The following is a 17446-nucleotide window of genomic DNA, read 5'->3' as shown; positions in this document are numbered from 1 at the left end:
CTACTTCTCCAGCCCTACATCACACACTGAACTTCTTTGGTTCTTTACCTAGGATTTGCTTCTTGCTGCTACCGAACATTTGTTGTTTCTGCCCATGGCACTCCCTGTACCTACCCTCCACAAATTCCCTGGTTAACTTCTACTCAAACTTCAGATTTTAATGCAAATTATCACTTTCTTGGAGCTGTTTTTCTTGACCTCTCCAACCTAAGTCAAGTTCGTGTGTGTGTGTGTGTGTGTGTGTGTGTGTGTGTGTGTGTATAACATTATGTATTTTATGATATATGTAAATATGCAATCAATTTATATAATTATGATATAAATACAATATATCTAACAGAAGTAAGAAATTTATAATTATATATGTAATTGGTTTGCATTATGTCTTCCTTCAAACACGTACCTTGACTTGTATATTCTGATTTGTGGGATTATTTGTATCTTTTGCTATTTGCCAAGAGTCCCTCGTGGGCAGGAACAATGTCTGTTTTGGCTCCTTACTTTAGGATTTGGCATGGAGTGACGCCTCAGTAACATTAGCTGAATGAGGAAGTAAATGGACATGATGAGTGCAGGCTAGTAGACAATGGTCAAAATAATGGAACTTGGAGGCAAAGGGAAAGATGTTCTATTCCACTTCTGCTGTTCAGGCTTGGACAGTGGATGTCACCTCTGCACAGCCAGTTGTCCTCCTGGGTCGATGAAGACCCTAGCAGTGCCCAAGCTACAGGGTTGTTAAGAGCATTAATTGAGAGAACACAAAACATTTGGCACAGTGCTCAGCTCATAGCAGGCACTCAAAATATTATTTATTATATTTTAACTAGAGGCACGGTGCACAAAATCCGCACACCAGTAGTGTTCTGCACCGATAGGGTTCCTAGGCCTGCTGGTGATCAGGGCCAATCAGCTTCCCCGCCTTTCTGCCTCCTCCTTCCCTCGCTCCCTCAGCCTCCTGCCACTGCGGCTGCTGCAGCTGGTCGCCCGCCATGTTCCGTGCCACCCCCTGGTGGTCAGCACATGTCATAGCAAGTGAACGAACTCCTGTTCTCCTGGTCGAACTCCCGAGGGGACAATATATGCTCTTTAATTTTTTTCTTCTATTACAAAATTTTCATATTGAAATGTTCTACTTTCTGATGTGGGTGTAATCTGATCTTTTAGGTGCTATGAAACTGTTGTCCATTTCAGGCCATCTATAGAGCATTTGAATGATACTCAGAAGGGCAGGTGAGAACACCACTATTCTAGCTGTCAGACCTGCCCTTCTCTGTAAGGGGCTGGGCTCAGCCTGGGGCAGAAATGGGTCCATCGGCTGCAGCCTGGAGCAGGGACTCCCATGGGGTGACAGGAGGTGTCACTGAGGTGGAGGCTGCTGTGCTCTGCCCTTTGTTTTTTTCTTTTACTTCTCTTGGGTTCTCAGCTTTTTTTTTTTTTTTTCAGGGAAAATATAGCTGTGATTTGCTTCTATATTTGTTCTGTTTTGTTTTACCTTAGATTTATGTGCTTATGTTAGACAAGTCTTAAAGCCTCAGAGTGTTAGGTGTTAGCTAGGGGAAACTCTGTTGCTTTCTCCCTCAGAGTTGAGCCTGTCCACCTTGTCAGAAATTCATGATTGACAGAGACTGCCAGGAGTCTGGCCAGCTTCAAGACTTCAGTCCGCTTATGAAATCTGCGAGGGCCAAAGGGCCCCAGAACATCTGGGTTTACAGTAGACTTCAATTACATCTCACACTCTTACCCTAGATCCGTGTTGAACCCCAGGGAGAGGCTTAAATGTGTGGCTTCATTAGAAAAGCAGGAGTCATTTTAACCTAATTGCTCCCTCATCACAGTGTAAAACTGACACCTAAACTGAGTCCTGGCACTGTGCTCCCAGGGGACCCGAGCGCTCTTACCAATTTCACTAAATGTTTTCATGATCTTGGCTGTGGAGTCAATGTTTAACAAGTTCCAGAGGAACCAATTTCCTGCCGGGGGAAACTTCCTCACCAAGTTCCCTAATTATTCCCAGACATCAGCCCAGGGAATCCAGTCGGCCAAGGGAGGGTGTTAATGGGCCACAGGTGGTGGCTTCAGTTTAGGTACCAAGGAAACAGATCAACTGTGCAGAGAGACACATGTAAGACCAGAGACCTGTAAACACATGTATTTCTGCTGCTTGTTCTTTTCTTATAGGAGGAGGGAGTGCCTCCTCTTAAAATCATTGAGAAATTGCCTACCGTTGAATTCTCTAAACCACCATCCTTAAACATTTTAGTCTGACTTTATAAATTGTCACTTTACACTCTGACAATTTATGGAGAACCTCAAAGAACTTTTCCTTATACCGATTACAGTAATGGATATTTACTATATTGGAAATTAAAGATAAGGTGTTTTTCAAATATTAATTTGACTCATTTAAAAATAATAAGCCAGTACATGTTAACAGAAATAACATTGTGATGGAAAAGAATTGCATTTTCAAAAAATATTTAGAAGAATGGCACTGTATTACATTTTTGCAAATCTTTTTAATGTCTGGCTTAATTGGACACAGCTGAGTTCTCATAGCTGCTTCTGCATTCATCCGTCGTGATATATAATGCATCGTGTAATTTCTGGAAAACTCTACATTTCTGAGAGAATGAGACATAAAAGGCAAATCATATCCTAATATTATTATGAAAACTATTGTAACCTCACAGAATCCCTGAAAGGGTCTATCTCCAAGGAGTCCTCAAACCAACTGTGAGAACCACTACTCTAAACAAAACTGCAATAAAGATGGTCATTGAGTGGTGTTACTTCTGAATGAAACATAAAGCAAAGCCATAGTCTGAGAAAAGAGCTTGCAGTTATTAAGATGGAGGTGTCCGTGCCTTACTTTTGCGATTTCCACTGCTTTAGGCCTATTGGGAGTTCTGGCCTTCTGCTGAGACATCATTATAACGACATCTGGGATGGTCTGCCTGTGTTTCTGGATGATGATGATGATGATGATGATGATGATGATAATAAAAAACACAGAGAAATAGCCCATCTTAGAAGTCCTAACACTACTATAATTTTATTTTGAAACAGTGCCTGATATTCTGTAAATTGCCAAATATCACAAGTTTATAGAGTTCATTAGCAAAGGCTGCAGTATTGGGGGGAAAGCCCTTGATGCCTGAAACAGTAATAACAAAGATTGGAAGGATTTTCATGTGCAATGAATGCCTGGTTTCCCCCCGCTTAAGGCCTGGCTGAGAAGTCAGAGGAGAGGGCAGACATGAACGTTCTAAAAAGGAATTGCCTTTTTTTACTTCCTCAAAGCAACTGTATCATATACCCAAATCGCTCATGGTGATGGCTCCTTTCCATCCCAGAAAAGCTGCCCAAGGGCACATTATGGTCTAGGGTGGGGGGTCTTTCCTGCAAGGACAGCCAGTATTGATGAACAATTCTTCCCGTGATCTCTGCTTATGACTGACTCCAGGCAAACTGTTAACCCAGTGTGGCCACCCCAGGAGGGCGCTGCAGCTGGGAGGTACATTGGAGACCACAGCTCAGTGCACGGCCACTGCAGCAATGCCGGGCATGTGGCCTGACTTCTGTCACAGGGGAGACAATAGAGCAAGCCCACTGGCAAAAGCGTGAACCCTGAAGTCCAAGAAAACTGCGTTCTAATCCCATCCAACCACAAAATAATTTTCAATCTTGAGCAAATTACTTAGTATCTCCCAGATCCTCTGTTCAGTGGTATTGCGAAGAATAAGATGCACTCATCCGTGGAAGAGGCTTAGGCAGGTATATAGTACGTGTCTATCAAATGCCAGCTATTTTTTAAATGCAGACTTGATTTTGTTTCCCCCCTGTGTCACACCCTTCAGCAGCTCCCCCATACCTTTCAAAACTGAATTCAAATTCCTTTGTTTCGCTCATAAAGTCATTCACACTCTGAACTCATTTTCTGTCCCTCCCCAAGTATCCTAAGCGTCTGTCACACAGCGCTCCGTCGGGTCTTAAAATCCATCATGCTTTTCAGACACTCAGTTTTCTCTAGATGTGAAGTCCTCTTTCTTGTTTTTGCCATGTCACTAACTCTTTTTTTTCTTTTATTTATTTATTTATTTATTTATTTATTTATTTATTTATTGCTTAAAGTATTACAAAGGGCATTACATATGTCTCCTTTCCCCCCCCCCCCACCCTAGACAATCCCCTGGCCTCCCCTACCCCCCCCCCAGTGTCTTATGTCCATTGGTTATGCTTATATGCATGCATACAAGTCCTTTGGTTGATCTCTTACCCACCCCCCTCCTGCCCTCCCACCCTCCCTGGCCTTCCTGCTGTAGTTTGCATGTCACTAACTCTTACTAGTCTTACATACTGTGACCACAACCATCTCCTCCGGGATGTCTCCCCCAACTCCTACTCTTAAGATGCACAGTGAAGTCTCACAGCACAGCTGTTAACCACAATTATAACACTCACCATGCAGGGCTATAAGAGTTTATTTATCTGCTTCAGTATTTGCTTCAGTCTGATCTGTGTGCCTCACACCTAGCACAGCAACTGGTACACATGGCAGATACCCAATAAGTGGGTATGAAGGATAGTCAAATGAGATAACAGACTTAGTCCCTTATTGTGAATGTGTAATGCAAGCATGTCAAACTCGCAGCCTGTGGGCCGCATGCCTCATTTATTTGGCCCGTGTTAGCCTTTGAGTTTGACATGCTTGGAGTAATGTGTGGGGTGTAGGATGATGATTATGCTGATGGTGATGATATGATGGTGATGGCCTTCAAACACTACATTCCTTCCTTCTGAACTTCTCCCACCCTCTGCAGTTGGGCCTAGTAGTCATGGTGGTGGTGGTGACAAAAGAAGTGAGCAAAATTGGGGAAGGAGATGGAAGGGGGTAAGAATGGAAGATGTACCTCTGTCCTTCTGATCCTAAGCCTAACAAAAATATACACCTACACCTATAAAGGACATGGAAGTTGCCACTGCCTTTGCCACCCGCCCAAATTTGTTGTGCCCAGAGCTGATGTGATTCATTCTAATACTTTCTGTGAATTCATCAGGGATGATATTGGTGAACCAATAACAAGTTTAGCTCCCCTGGACTTTGAGCAGTGAGATTATAGCAATTACAAGTTTGAGCCACTAGATGGCAGCGATAATCTAGTTCATTCTTTGGGATAGTTAACCAAATCCCTCCTGGAACATTCATTCAATTAGTGCCTGGACGCTCCTTCCCAGATCCACTTCCTGTCGCAGGTACCCTGTCCCATAGCCCCCTAATATGAGTTCCTTGGCCCCTGGAATTCCTGTAACTTTACAGCTCTCCCTTCCATTCTCTGTTATACATGTAGCTCTCCATCCATTGGTGTCTATCTCTTCGTCAGATAGAAAAACATCAACAGCACAAGTCCCAAATCACACTAATTCAATATCTCTTCTCTTTTGGATTATTTCCAGGGAACTTCAAGCCTTCCGCAGTCTCTTCACCTTAAGAAGACCCTCCTGCCCTAGCCAGTTTGGCTTAGTGGATAGAGCATCGGCCTGCGGACTGAAGGGTCCCAGGTTTGATTCTGGTTAAGGGCACATGCTGGCTCGATCCCTAGTAGGGGGTGTGCAGCAGGCAGCCACTCAATGATTCTCTATCATCATTGATGTTTCACTCTCTCTCCCTCTCCCTTCCTCTCTGAAATCAATAAAATATATTTAAGAAAAGAAGACCATAGTGTGCATATCTAGCTATTGCCCTGCAGCTCTATTCCCTTAGTTCAGACCTTCCTTCTGAGCCTGGTCGACATATCTCAGCTAGCTACTTGACTTTGATTCCACACAGGCATCTACAACTTTACTCACCCCAAACTGGATTTCACCAAAAAACGTCTTCCCTTCCAGTGTCCCGCAGCTCAGTAAATGGCACCCTCATCCACTCCCTACTCCTACCAGAAATATGGGTTCACCTTTGTCACCTTTCTCTCTTCTACCCTCTCCCACATATAATTCATTACCAGGTCCTGTCCATTTGATCTCTTAAATATGGGTAAAGACATTCTTGCTGCTCCATTTCCACTGCCCCCATCCTAGTCCAAGACTCCTCTCTCACCTGGGTTATAGCAATTGTCTCTTCCTTGCCTATTTCTACTCTAAAACCTCGCCCATCAATGACCTACTCAGAAGGAAATTTAAAAGGACAAGTATGTCCATGGCACTGCTTTGCTTTACACCTCACTGGCTACCTTTCGCTAGTAGGTGAGTTCAGAGTGTTTTCTAGACCTATAAGACATTGCGTGGTCTGGCTTCCATCTGCCTCTTCACCTCACTCCTCCCTCTCCAGCATTCTCTTTCCTGGGATGACATCAGACTCCTTTACATTCAGGCCGTCAAAGCTTCATTCTTTCCTCCTGGACTGCTCCACCCTCCACAGCTGGGCCCAGCAAACTCTTGTCAACCTTAACGCTCAGTTTGAATGTCACTTTCCCAGGGAGGCCTTTCTGTTCTTCCCAAGGCCATTTCTCTCTGCTCCACCTCCGGGTTAGGTAGGTCTTTCTGTTATTAACCCAGAGTGTCTTGTGCTTTCTCTTTACAACAATAAATACGGTTGTAATAATATTTTTATTGTGTTTAGTTGTATCTCCCATTAGACTGTCTTGCTTACCTTCGTGTTCTCAGCACATAGCATAGTGTCTGATACATAGAAGGCATTCAAAAAATGTTGTTGGATAAGGATTAAATGGCTGCTTTCCCTTTCTCAAACTTGTCATTCTCCCTCCCACCAGTGTCTTTGCATAGATTGTTAGAAAGTCATAGCCAAACACACACACACACACACACACACACACACACACACACACACACACACTGGCTCTATATTGACTTTCTACAAATAAGATAACACTCATCCTTCAGTTCTTAATTCAAGTATCACATCAATACAACCATAATAGAACCCTAAAAGTTGACATTGATTCTAGGATGGGAGCAAGGGACAGAATTATGAGTGTCTTGAGGGCAATACTAATGAAAGCTCGATGGGCTTCAAGGACATTGTTTATGTAGGGCTTGCAGACAGTTTAGCAGGAGGTAGTTTCAAAGGAGGCAGAGAAAGAATTTGCACTCCCCGGTTTTCTAAAGTGCTCTACGCAAAGTGAGGAGAGGGGCCTGTAATCAGGAAGAGCACCATCTAAGGAGCACTCAAGCTGAGGAGAGGGTTGAAGGCCATCATATGAATTAACTTGAAGGCATTTTTCTGTTTCTGCACTGTATCGTCGGGCTCTGCTGTGCTGTTGTCCTTATTGCACAAGCTTTTGGTGAGCTTCGTGGTGTGCAATTTGAGTTGGGAAATAGATGTAAATTTGCAGCCCAGTGAAGAAATGTCTTATGTAATGCCTTCACTCAATTCTGACCTGTTCCAGACTCTTGGTCTCAAAAAGACATAAAAGTGCATTCATAGATTACTGGCAGCATGCCCTCTGGAAAGGGAGGGCAGGATTACCCTGATCCTGGTTGGATACCTTCCCTTCAGAGGGACACCCTGTTTGATCAGAGACTTCTCCGCTATGCCCACTGAGTGAAAGCTGAATGATATTTAGAAAAGGAACTTGTGGAGGTTTTTTCCAGGACACTGCCAAGATCCTGACTGCTACAGGTGTCTTCTTCTGGATCAGTCCGTTATAAGGGACAGTGGAGGTGAGGAAGTGAGTATATTGGTAGCAAGACCCACTCATGTACTAGTATATGTTGGGGTTCTTTCCCAAAGAAGGGGCGACGGTAGCACAGGGAGTTTTTCAGTGAGGTAGCAATGAAGCTGCACCTTAAGAATTACAGGCATTTCATGATGTCGGAATAATTGCAACAGAAACAGTAACAACAAACATGTTTGAATAGACTATTTATGTATTTATTGATTTATTTATTGTTCATCCTTACCCCAGGATATTTTCCCATTGATTTTTAGGGAGAGTGGAAGAGAGAGGGAAAGAGAGGGAAACATCGATGTGAGAGAAATACATCAATTGGTTGCCTCCTGCTCCTCTCTGGCTGACCAGGGCCCCAGCCGGAGAGGAGCCTGCAACTAAGGTACATGCCCTTGACCAAAGTCGAATCCACGACCCGTTGGTCCGTAGGCAGACATTCTATCTGCCCTAGCTAGTTCGCTTGGCAGATAGACTTTTTATTGTAGTAGAAAAATAACTGACTTTTCCATTGAAAAAACTCACATTCTAGGCAAAATCAGTGAATACATATCAAAACCTACATATATCCTCAGAAAGAAGGTGAATAATAAAAATAAAGAAAAAACCTCCTACATTGTGCAAACACATTATTTGATTTTATTGTTTTTCAACATCAATTATATTTATTTGCTAGTAGCTTAACATTCAGAATATTGCTTATTCCTTCTAAAACTAGATTTGCTAATCTGTTCAATGAAGTAGGAATTTATTGCATGCCAATGCTGTATGATTTAAAGGAGGTAAATTATAATCTGGTACAGTGGGTGGTACTAAAATATTGGTTTCTTTCTTTTGTATTGAAACATTCTTTTAAATTCACAACAAATAAAAACGTATCTATTGTAGCAGTTAGGGTCCTTTAGTTGCAAATGGCAGGGAACTCACCCACACTGACTTACACAAAAATAATATAAAATCATATACGCAAAGGCCTTAAGGTTGATAATGGCCCCAAGTGCAAGACTTCGAGCCAGGGCTTGATTTTTCTGAAGGAAACAAATACTATCCAAAGAGAACAGAGACTGTGCATTCAGAGTTGGTTATGGAAAGGGCGTCAGTCACCCTCACCTGGGTTTAGTTCCAAGGCAGGCGGAAGATGGAAAAGCTTTATAGTGGAAAAAAAAAGGAAGGCTTCAAATGTGTTGTTTGGAGGTTGATGGAATGCAGAGCTGGAGGTGGGCATCTTACGGGATTGGTCTTGGGATCATATTCGGCTTTCTCTGGTTTTCCTGAGTTGGAGCAGGGCGTGATAATAAGTAAGGAAATGGCTGTCATTGATCAAGTTCTGACTGTTCTGGGCTGATCGCTATAGAGGTTGTAGGTCAGAACTCTGTTGTCATATATGATCTGGCCATTATATATTCAGTTTCTCTGTTTATTTATAATTACCAGCTCTAACTCATGGTGTGCTTATTCCATTCTGCATGTTTTATCCTAGTGGTTTTAAAAATGGCTCCAGCAACATTAGGTTTTAGTTTCTCAATGGAGTTCATCAGAGAGCAAGACTCTCTTTTCTAGAATTCCTGGGGGAGGGGGGATCGTGCAGGGGGCAGGATTGGCCCTTCTATTTCATTGGCTCTGACTGCATCATATTCACACTTGAGCCAATCGTAGTTGTAGGCAGGTAGAAATCATGAGCTGCAAGCCTTTGAGCTGAGTGTGTGGGGAAAATAAATCCCTAAACAAAATTTGTGCTTATTTTGGTTTGAATGTTAGGATCTTCAATAAAATATCTATTGCAGAAATAGTGAGGCTGGCCTCCGGCTTTTTAACACCGAATCTCAGAACACAGTTACAATATTTTCGACTTTTAAAGAAAACTGATTGTGATACAAAGTAGTGTCACTAAGACATGTTGACATATATATGTGAAGGCAACAGAACCACATTCTGTTCTGCAATTACTTCTAAAAATATTCCACACTTTTATTCTTCTTAAAATGATTACTCTGGTCAGCCATTAAAATTATGAAATCATTCTTGGTAGTCAGTTAAAAAGAAAAGTGATGGACTCTAACGGGACCATCAGAGCTTTGTACTGACCCAGCTTCCAGCTCATAATAAGAATCTTCAGGGGAAATAGTACTGCAGCAAACCAAACCTGCTTAAAATCCTAAAGAAATGAACCTTTAACAGTTTGAGTGGAGTGTTTTAATGTTCATAATGGAATTTATTTATATTTTTAAATATATTTTTATTGATTTCAGAGAGGAAAGGAGAGGGAGAGAGAGATAGAAGCATCAGTGATGAGAGAGAATCATTGATTGGCTGCCTCCTGCATGTCTCCTAATGGGGGTCAAACCTGCATCCCGGGCATGTGTCCTGACAGGGAATCAAACTATGACCTCCTAGTCCATAGGTCGGCACTCAACCACTGAGTCACTGCAGCCAGGCTCATGATGAAATTTATATGACGCTTAAAGCAAAATATTTAACAACAGGTACATGAAATGATGCTCACCATCACTAATAATCAAGGAAATGCAAATCCAAACCACAATAAGATGTCATCTCACATCTTATTATTAGAATGTTTATCATCAAGAAGACAAGAGATAACAATTGTTGGCAAGGATGTGGAGAAAATGAAACTCTTGTGTTATCCTTCATTATAAAAATAATTCTTGCACTGCTGGTGGGAATGCAGACTGGTGCAGCCACTAGGGAAAACAGTATGGAGTTTCCTCAAAAAACTAAAAATGGAACTCCCATTTGACCCTGTGATCCCTCTTCTAGGAATATATCCCAGGAAACCAGAAAAACCAATCAGAAAGGATATATGCACCCATATGTTCATAGCAGCACAACTCACCATAGCTAAGATCTGGAAACAGCCTAAGTGCCCATCAGTAGATGAATGGATTAGAAAACTGTGGTACATCTACACGATGGAATACTATGCTGCTATAAAAAAGAAGGAACTCTTACCATTTGCAACGGCATGGATGGAACTGGAGAGCATTATGCTAAGTGAAATAGACCAGTCAATGAAGGAAAAATACCACATGATCTCACTCTTTCATGGATAATGAAGACCATTATAAACTTATGAACAATAATAGATACAGAGGCAGGGCTGCCTCAAACAGATTGTCAAACTGCAGCAGGAAGGCCTGGGAGGGTTGGGGGGCAGGAGAGAGGGGGGTAAGAGATCAACCGAAGGACTTGTATGCATGCATATAAGCATAACCAATGGACATAAGACACTGGGGGGTAGGGGAGGCCAGGGGATTGTCAAGGGCGGGGGGGGGGGGGAAGGACACATATGTAATACCCTTTGTAATACTTTAAGCAATAAAATAAATAACAAAAATAATAAAATAAAAATAATCCTATAATCGCGTGAAAGAAATTCCTTTCAAAGAATCATTCAGGCAGCCATCATCTGGATTATACAATTGTTACTGTACATCTTAAATATATATTTATAGATACCAGAATATTGTTTGGTTATTTTCGAGTCATGAAATTTCTACATATTTTCTTTAGTGAACAAATTTTCCCTTTCAATAAAAAAGAGACTTAACTGTCCCTCCAAAATATCTGTGTATGTATTAGTTTGCTAGAGCTGCTGTAACACGGTATCACACACTGGATGACTCAACAACAGAAACTTATCATCTCACAGTTCTGGAGGCTAGAACTCCAAAACCAAGTTGTCAGCAAGTTCAGTTCTTCCTGAGGCTGTGAAGGAGGGATCTGTCCCAGGCCTCTCTCTTTGGCTGAGGTGATCATCTTTTCCCTGTGTCGTTTCACATTGTCTTCTCTCTCTGCGTGTATCTTATCCAAATTTCCACTTTATAAGGACACCAGTCATGCTGGATGATGGCTCACCCTAGTGATGTCACTTTAACTTGGTTATGTCTGTAATGACCCTCTCCCCAAAGAAGGTAACATTCTCAGGCACTGGGGGTTAGGACTCCATCATGTCCTAAACAATCCTATTTAGTAATAACTGTGGAAACTCACAAGATATTCATGTACTTCAGGTTCTAAGAAATTCAATAGTCCTAATTAACGAGGACACAGGATTAAGAAACAGTCATCTAGCTATTCCCTCAGGACTCTGGCACCACAGGACAGCCTCTGGCCCTGTGGCTCATTTAGGACTTCAGAGAGCTGTGTTCTCCTGGTCCCTGGTCCCTCCCAGCTGCTCTGCTCTGCTCCATGGCTGCAGGGTAACTTACTTAGGCTCCGCTGACATATGTTGTTGATTAGACACATAGTAGGCCTGTTCCTGGAACTCCACTGGGTTCTGTTCTTCCTTGTTGTTTCAGTTTACTTGCTTTGGCAAAGATACTGAACACTTACCATAACTCCAGTCCCAGACTGAGAGCACAGCAGGGGGCATTTCTCAGACCTCAGTGGCATGTGGAGTCCCCCTGGAGGTCACAAGGAGGTGAGCCTTGCACTGCCTGCCCCTTTTTGCTGGCTCCTGTGCTCTCCCAAGTGGCAGCTTGGAGGGGTTGTTTTCCTTTCCTTTCTCTGGAACTAGACACACGTGTGAAGAGGCGATGGGTGCAGCCCTGCACGACCTCATTAAACAATGCCAGGTAATCTTGGCATTTCATGCACGGAAAAACCGGTCCTCTGTACACCGCAAGGAAATGAAAGTGACATCTTTATAAGTCAGTGAGGGGAGTCCCGCAGGGAGAGTTCTTGGAAATCAGCCAACTGGCAGAGTCAAGAAGACTCAGTGGGGAGAGGCTCTTCAATAAACGGTGTTGAGGCCTGGCCAGTGTGGTTCATTGGTTGAGCATCGACCCATGAACCAAGGGGTCACTGGCTCGATTCCTGGTCAGGGCACATGCCTGGGTTGTGGGCTCGATCCCCAGTGTAGGAACATGTAGGAGGCAGCTGATCTGATCAATGTTTCTCTGTCATCACTAATGTTTCTATCTCTCCATCCCTCTCCCTTCCTCTCTCTGAAAATCAATAAAAATATTGAGAGCCACATACAGAAAAATATAATTAGGACCCCATTCTTACAACACTCATGAAAATTAACTCTAACTGGATTAAAAACTTAAACCTAAGACCTGATACAATAAAACTCCTAGAAGAAAACATAGGGGGAAATCTCCTTGACATTGGTCATGGCAATGACTTTTTAGCCATGAGAACAAAAGCACAAGCAACAGCAGCAACATTCAACATGTGAGATTACATCAAACTAAAACACTACTGCACAGCAAGAGAAATAACCAAATGAAAAGGCATCTTACAGAATGAGAGAAAATATTTGCAAGTCATATATTTAAGGGGTTAATATCCAAACTATATGAAGAATTCACACAACTCAGTAACAGAAAAATAGAACAACCTCATTAAAAAGTGGGCAGGGGAACTGAATAGACATTTTTCCAAATAAAACCTACAAATGGCCAACAGGTACATGAAATGATGCCCAACATCATTAATCATCACGGAAATGCAAATCAAAACCACAATAAGATGTCACCTCTCATCTTATTGTTAGAATGTTTATCATCAAGAAGATAAGAGATAACAATTGTTGGCAACGATGTGGGGAAAATAGAACTCTTGTGCACTGTTGGTGGAAATACAAATTGGTGCAGCCACTGTGGAAAACAGAAAAGAGAGTCCCCCAAAAGTTGAAAACAGAACTACCATATGATCCAGCAATCCCACTTCTAGGTATATAGCCAAACAAAATGAAAAGGGGATTTTGAAGAGATATCTGCACTCCCATGTTTATTACAACATTATTCACAATAGTCAAGATATGAAAACAGTCCACATGTCTGTCAGTGGAGGAATGGATAAAAAAGGGATATGTATACAATACAATAGAATATTCTTCAGCCATACAGAAGAAGGAAATCCTGCCATTTATGACAATATGAATTAACCTGGAGGGCATTGTGCTAAGTGAAATAAGCCAGACAGAAAAAGACAAATACTGTACGGTATCACTTATATGTGGAATTTTAAATAAATAAGTAAAAATTTAAGTCTAACTCATACAAACAGACTGTAGAGTGGTGGTTTCCCGGGGCTGCGGTAGGAGAAATAAGGAGATATTGATCAAAGGATATAAACTTTTAGTTACGAGATAAGTTCTGAGGATCTAATTAATGTACATTATGGTGACTATAGCTAATAACATATGTATACTTGGAAGTTGCTAATAGAACTCAAGTGTTTTCAACTAAAAAACACAAAAAGGTAACTTTATGAGATTTTGGATGTGTTAATTAACTTGATTGTGATAACCATTTCACATGTATACATATCAAACCATCACATTGTACTCTAAATATATACAATTACTTTTTCATACTTTTATGGATTTCAGAGAGGGAGAGAAAGGGAGAAAGAGAGATAGAAATATCAATGATGACAGAGAAACATCATCGATCAGCTTCCTCCCGCGCGCTACCTACTGGGGATCGAGTCCCAAACTGAAGGCATGTGCCATGATCAGGAATTGAACCTTGATCTCCTGGTTCTTTTTGGTCAAAGCTCAAGTACAGAGCCACACCAGCCAACTAAATATATACAATTTTTATTGTTGATTATATCTCATTAAAGATGAGAAAATATATAAATTAGCATATTAAAAAAGAAAAAAAACCATTTATACAATCAATGAATGAACAAATGACTAAAGAATGATTAGAAGGAAACCCTGTATTTAGCTTCCTTTTTCTTTGTTCGTTTGTTTTAAATAAGCCTTATCTTATTGGTTTTTTAAGAAGTATGAGAAGGAAATTGCAGGCTATCAAGGAATAGAATTCAATGAAACTTTTTTGCTGATGCTTCTTTGATGTTTGACTGACAACAGTAGTATACAACATTCAGATATTACCCACAGTTTTAGCAATCTGCTGATGAAATTTAACATATAATTTGGTAATATTTATGAAAGTTTGCAAACTCACAATTTTTTTAACCCACAAAACTCAAGTTGGAAAACGTATTCTGAAGAAATTAAAGCACCAATATTTATTAATGTATAAAACTGGGATTTTTATTTAGCATTCTCTAAAGGAACAAAAATCTAACAAACACTGATATGGCCTCCAATAAACAATTTTTTGAAGAAACTGTATTATACTCAATATCAAGGAATAAATGCATCTATGAACATAATATGTATATAGATAACCCTAATGTATTAGCATATTTGTAGAACTCAAAAAGGTAAGCATACTCATACCAAGAAATGAAAATTATTTCCAGCATTTATTAAATTTGTGTTCAGTCGAGCAATAACCAAATATCATGGGGCTTCCCAGCACAGTCAGAATGTGTGCAAATCTACTTTTCTTCGCCAGAATTTCATCAAAGCTCTTTTCATCTCACTGTTTCGCAAGGTGTAGATCAGTGGATTCAGCAGAGGCGTGAGAAGTGAGTAAGCCAATGACATCAGTTTCTTGGTTTCTGGGGAGTAGCCAGATTTGGGTTGTAAGTAAGTCATGCTGGCTGTGCCATAGAAGAGGGTGACAGATGTGAGGTGGGAGGCACAGGTAGAAAAAGCCTTTTGCCTCCCAGTGGTTGATGGCATCTTCAGGATGGCAAAGAGGATTCGAATGTAAGACAAGAGTATCAACAAGAAAGGAACCATGATGATCAAAATGGTGCCAGTGAATGCATAGATTTCAAACAAAAAGGTGTCTGCACACGCAAGCTCCAGCACTGGGGGCGTCTCACAAGAGATATGGTTGATCTCACTGGGACCACAAAAGGGAAAACTAAAAACCCACGTAGTCTGCACAGTAGCCACGATGACCCCTGAGACCCATGAGAACATTACTAATTTCATGAAAACCTTTTTGTTCATAAGGATTGGGTAGCTCAGAGGATGGCAGATTGCAGCAAATCTGTCATAAGCCATTGCCCCCAGGAGAAAACATTCAGCCCCACCAAAGAAAAGAATGAAATACATCTGTGCAAAACAACTCACAAATGAAATTGACGTTTTCTCAGTGGAGAGAACCACCAGCATTTGAGGCATAATGACTGCACTGAAACTCACATCCACCACAGACAAGTTCAGGAGGAACAGGTACATGGGAACGTGGAGGCTCTGTTCCAGGGAGATGATGACTATGATGATGGCATTTCCCATCAGGGTCGCCAGGTAAACAACCAAGAAAACCCCAAAGAGCTGCTCTTGGAGCTCAGGAAAGTTAGAAAAGCCCAAGAGGATGAATTCAACCACAGAGCTTTGATTCCGCCTGTTCATGTCAGTAGGGTACATACCTTGTTTTTATGGACACGGTGTATGAGTTATGAAGTTGCCATCCGATAGCCGTGTCCATGTCTGCATTCACCCAGATGTTCTTGGCAGATGACATAAAGAGAAATCCATCCAGAAGTCATTCAGTTTGGCAATTTTGGAGAATGGCCAATTACTCAGATTAATACATCTTTCAAATAAAAAGGAGGAAGTGAGGAATTCTGGCTCAGAAACCTTGCCTGTAAAGTACAAAACATATCAAAGTTCTCTTGCAACTTTTACATTATGTAGTTTGAAAATTAAACACAACCTTAAAACAAATGTTTTATAATTTGGGTTCCACCCCCATGACATTGCTATCAGTATCATTTATTTTTCTCAATTTTAAATAATATGAAATTTTTAAAAAGTATTAAAAAGTAGACAAGTGGGAATAGATACCCACAAAATGTTTATTACAACTTAAATTCAAAGTTACAGCAAATTTACTTTATATTTGTAACAAATATGTATCATGTTCAAATACCAATCATGTACATGATTTGATTACATATAAAGGCAAAACAAGAACACACAAAGCGGGGTTGTAAGAAAAGTCCAATTTTGTTCATTCTGAAACTAATTTAAATGTTTCCATTCTCTCCCTCTCTTTTCTCTCTCCTCCTATTCACCTTCTCATCAAGAACTTCATGTAATCATTAATTATTCAACAAACACTGATTTAGCAACTAACATTTTCTAGGCTCAGTAATCTCAGGTACACATTTGATCCCACAACTCCACAAGGAGCTGGAAACCCTACATAAATTAGCATTCCACCCTGACTTCAGTACTAACTCCTCCCATTATACCTTGCTCTATTTTTCTTCATTATTACCAACTGACATTATACATATACTAGTAAATATAGGTAAATTTCATAAATATATGTAAATCTAATCACTATAATATAAAGTCCAGGATTTAAGTATTTTCTTTTGTTCTTTGCCTTACTCACAATGTCTAAAACAGTCCCTAGCCCATAATAAATGCTAAACCAACATTTGAGGAATAAGGAATAAAAATGAGGAAAATCCACTATATTTTGCCCTGACTGGTCTCGCTCAATGGTTAGAGCATCCGCCTGCACCGAAGGGTCTCAGGTTCAATTCCCATTCAAGGGCTCATACCTGGGTTGCAGGTTGGATACCAGGCCCCAGTCAGGGTTCATATGGGAGGCAACTAACCAATCGATGTGTCTCTCTCATCGATGTTTCTCCCCCCCCCCCACCCCATCTCTCCCTTCCACTCTCTCTAAAAATCAATGGACAAATGTCCTTCAATAAGGTTTTTTTTTTAAATTCACTATACCTTTAAGGAATAGAGTGTCTTTTAAAAAGTGAAACCAGCACACAAACTTTGGGAAGCAGAAGTAATAACAAGTGCTTACACATTTCAGTGAGAGTCAGATTAATTCTGAAGGGGGAGGAAGAGTGAACAACCATAATCATAGGATGTCACTGGTGGAAGTTACATT

General features: G+C 41.0%; 1 protein-coding gene across 1 annotated transcript; it reads right to left on the bottom strand.

The window, feature by feature from the left end:
• Positions 1 to 14991: 14991 nt before the first annotated feature.
• Positions 14992 to 15951, bottom strand: LOC308524563 (olfactory receptor 10A3-like; the record flags this gene model as incomplete). The annotated part of the gene is made up of 1 exon (XM_081099109.1): positions 14992 to 15951. One exon carries the CDS (start codon positions 15949 to 15951, stop codon positions 14992 to 14994), a length of 960 nt encoding a protein of 319 aa, XP_080955235.1.
• Positions 15952 to 17446: the final 1495 nt, after the last annotated feature.

This window comes from Myotis nattereri (assembly GCF_964212035.1).
Source record: "Myotis nattereri genome assembly, chromosome: 9".
Lineage (NCBI taxonomy): Eukaryota > Metazoa > Chordata > Mammalia > Chiroptera > Vespertilionidae > Myotis > Myotis nattereri.
Note: the sequence above shows the minus strand (reverse complement) of the source record. Positions and strands in the feature narration are given on the sequence as shown.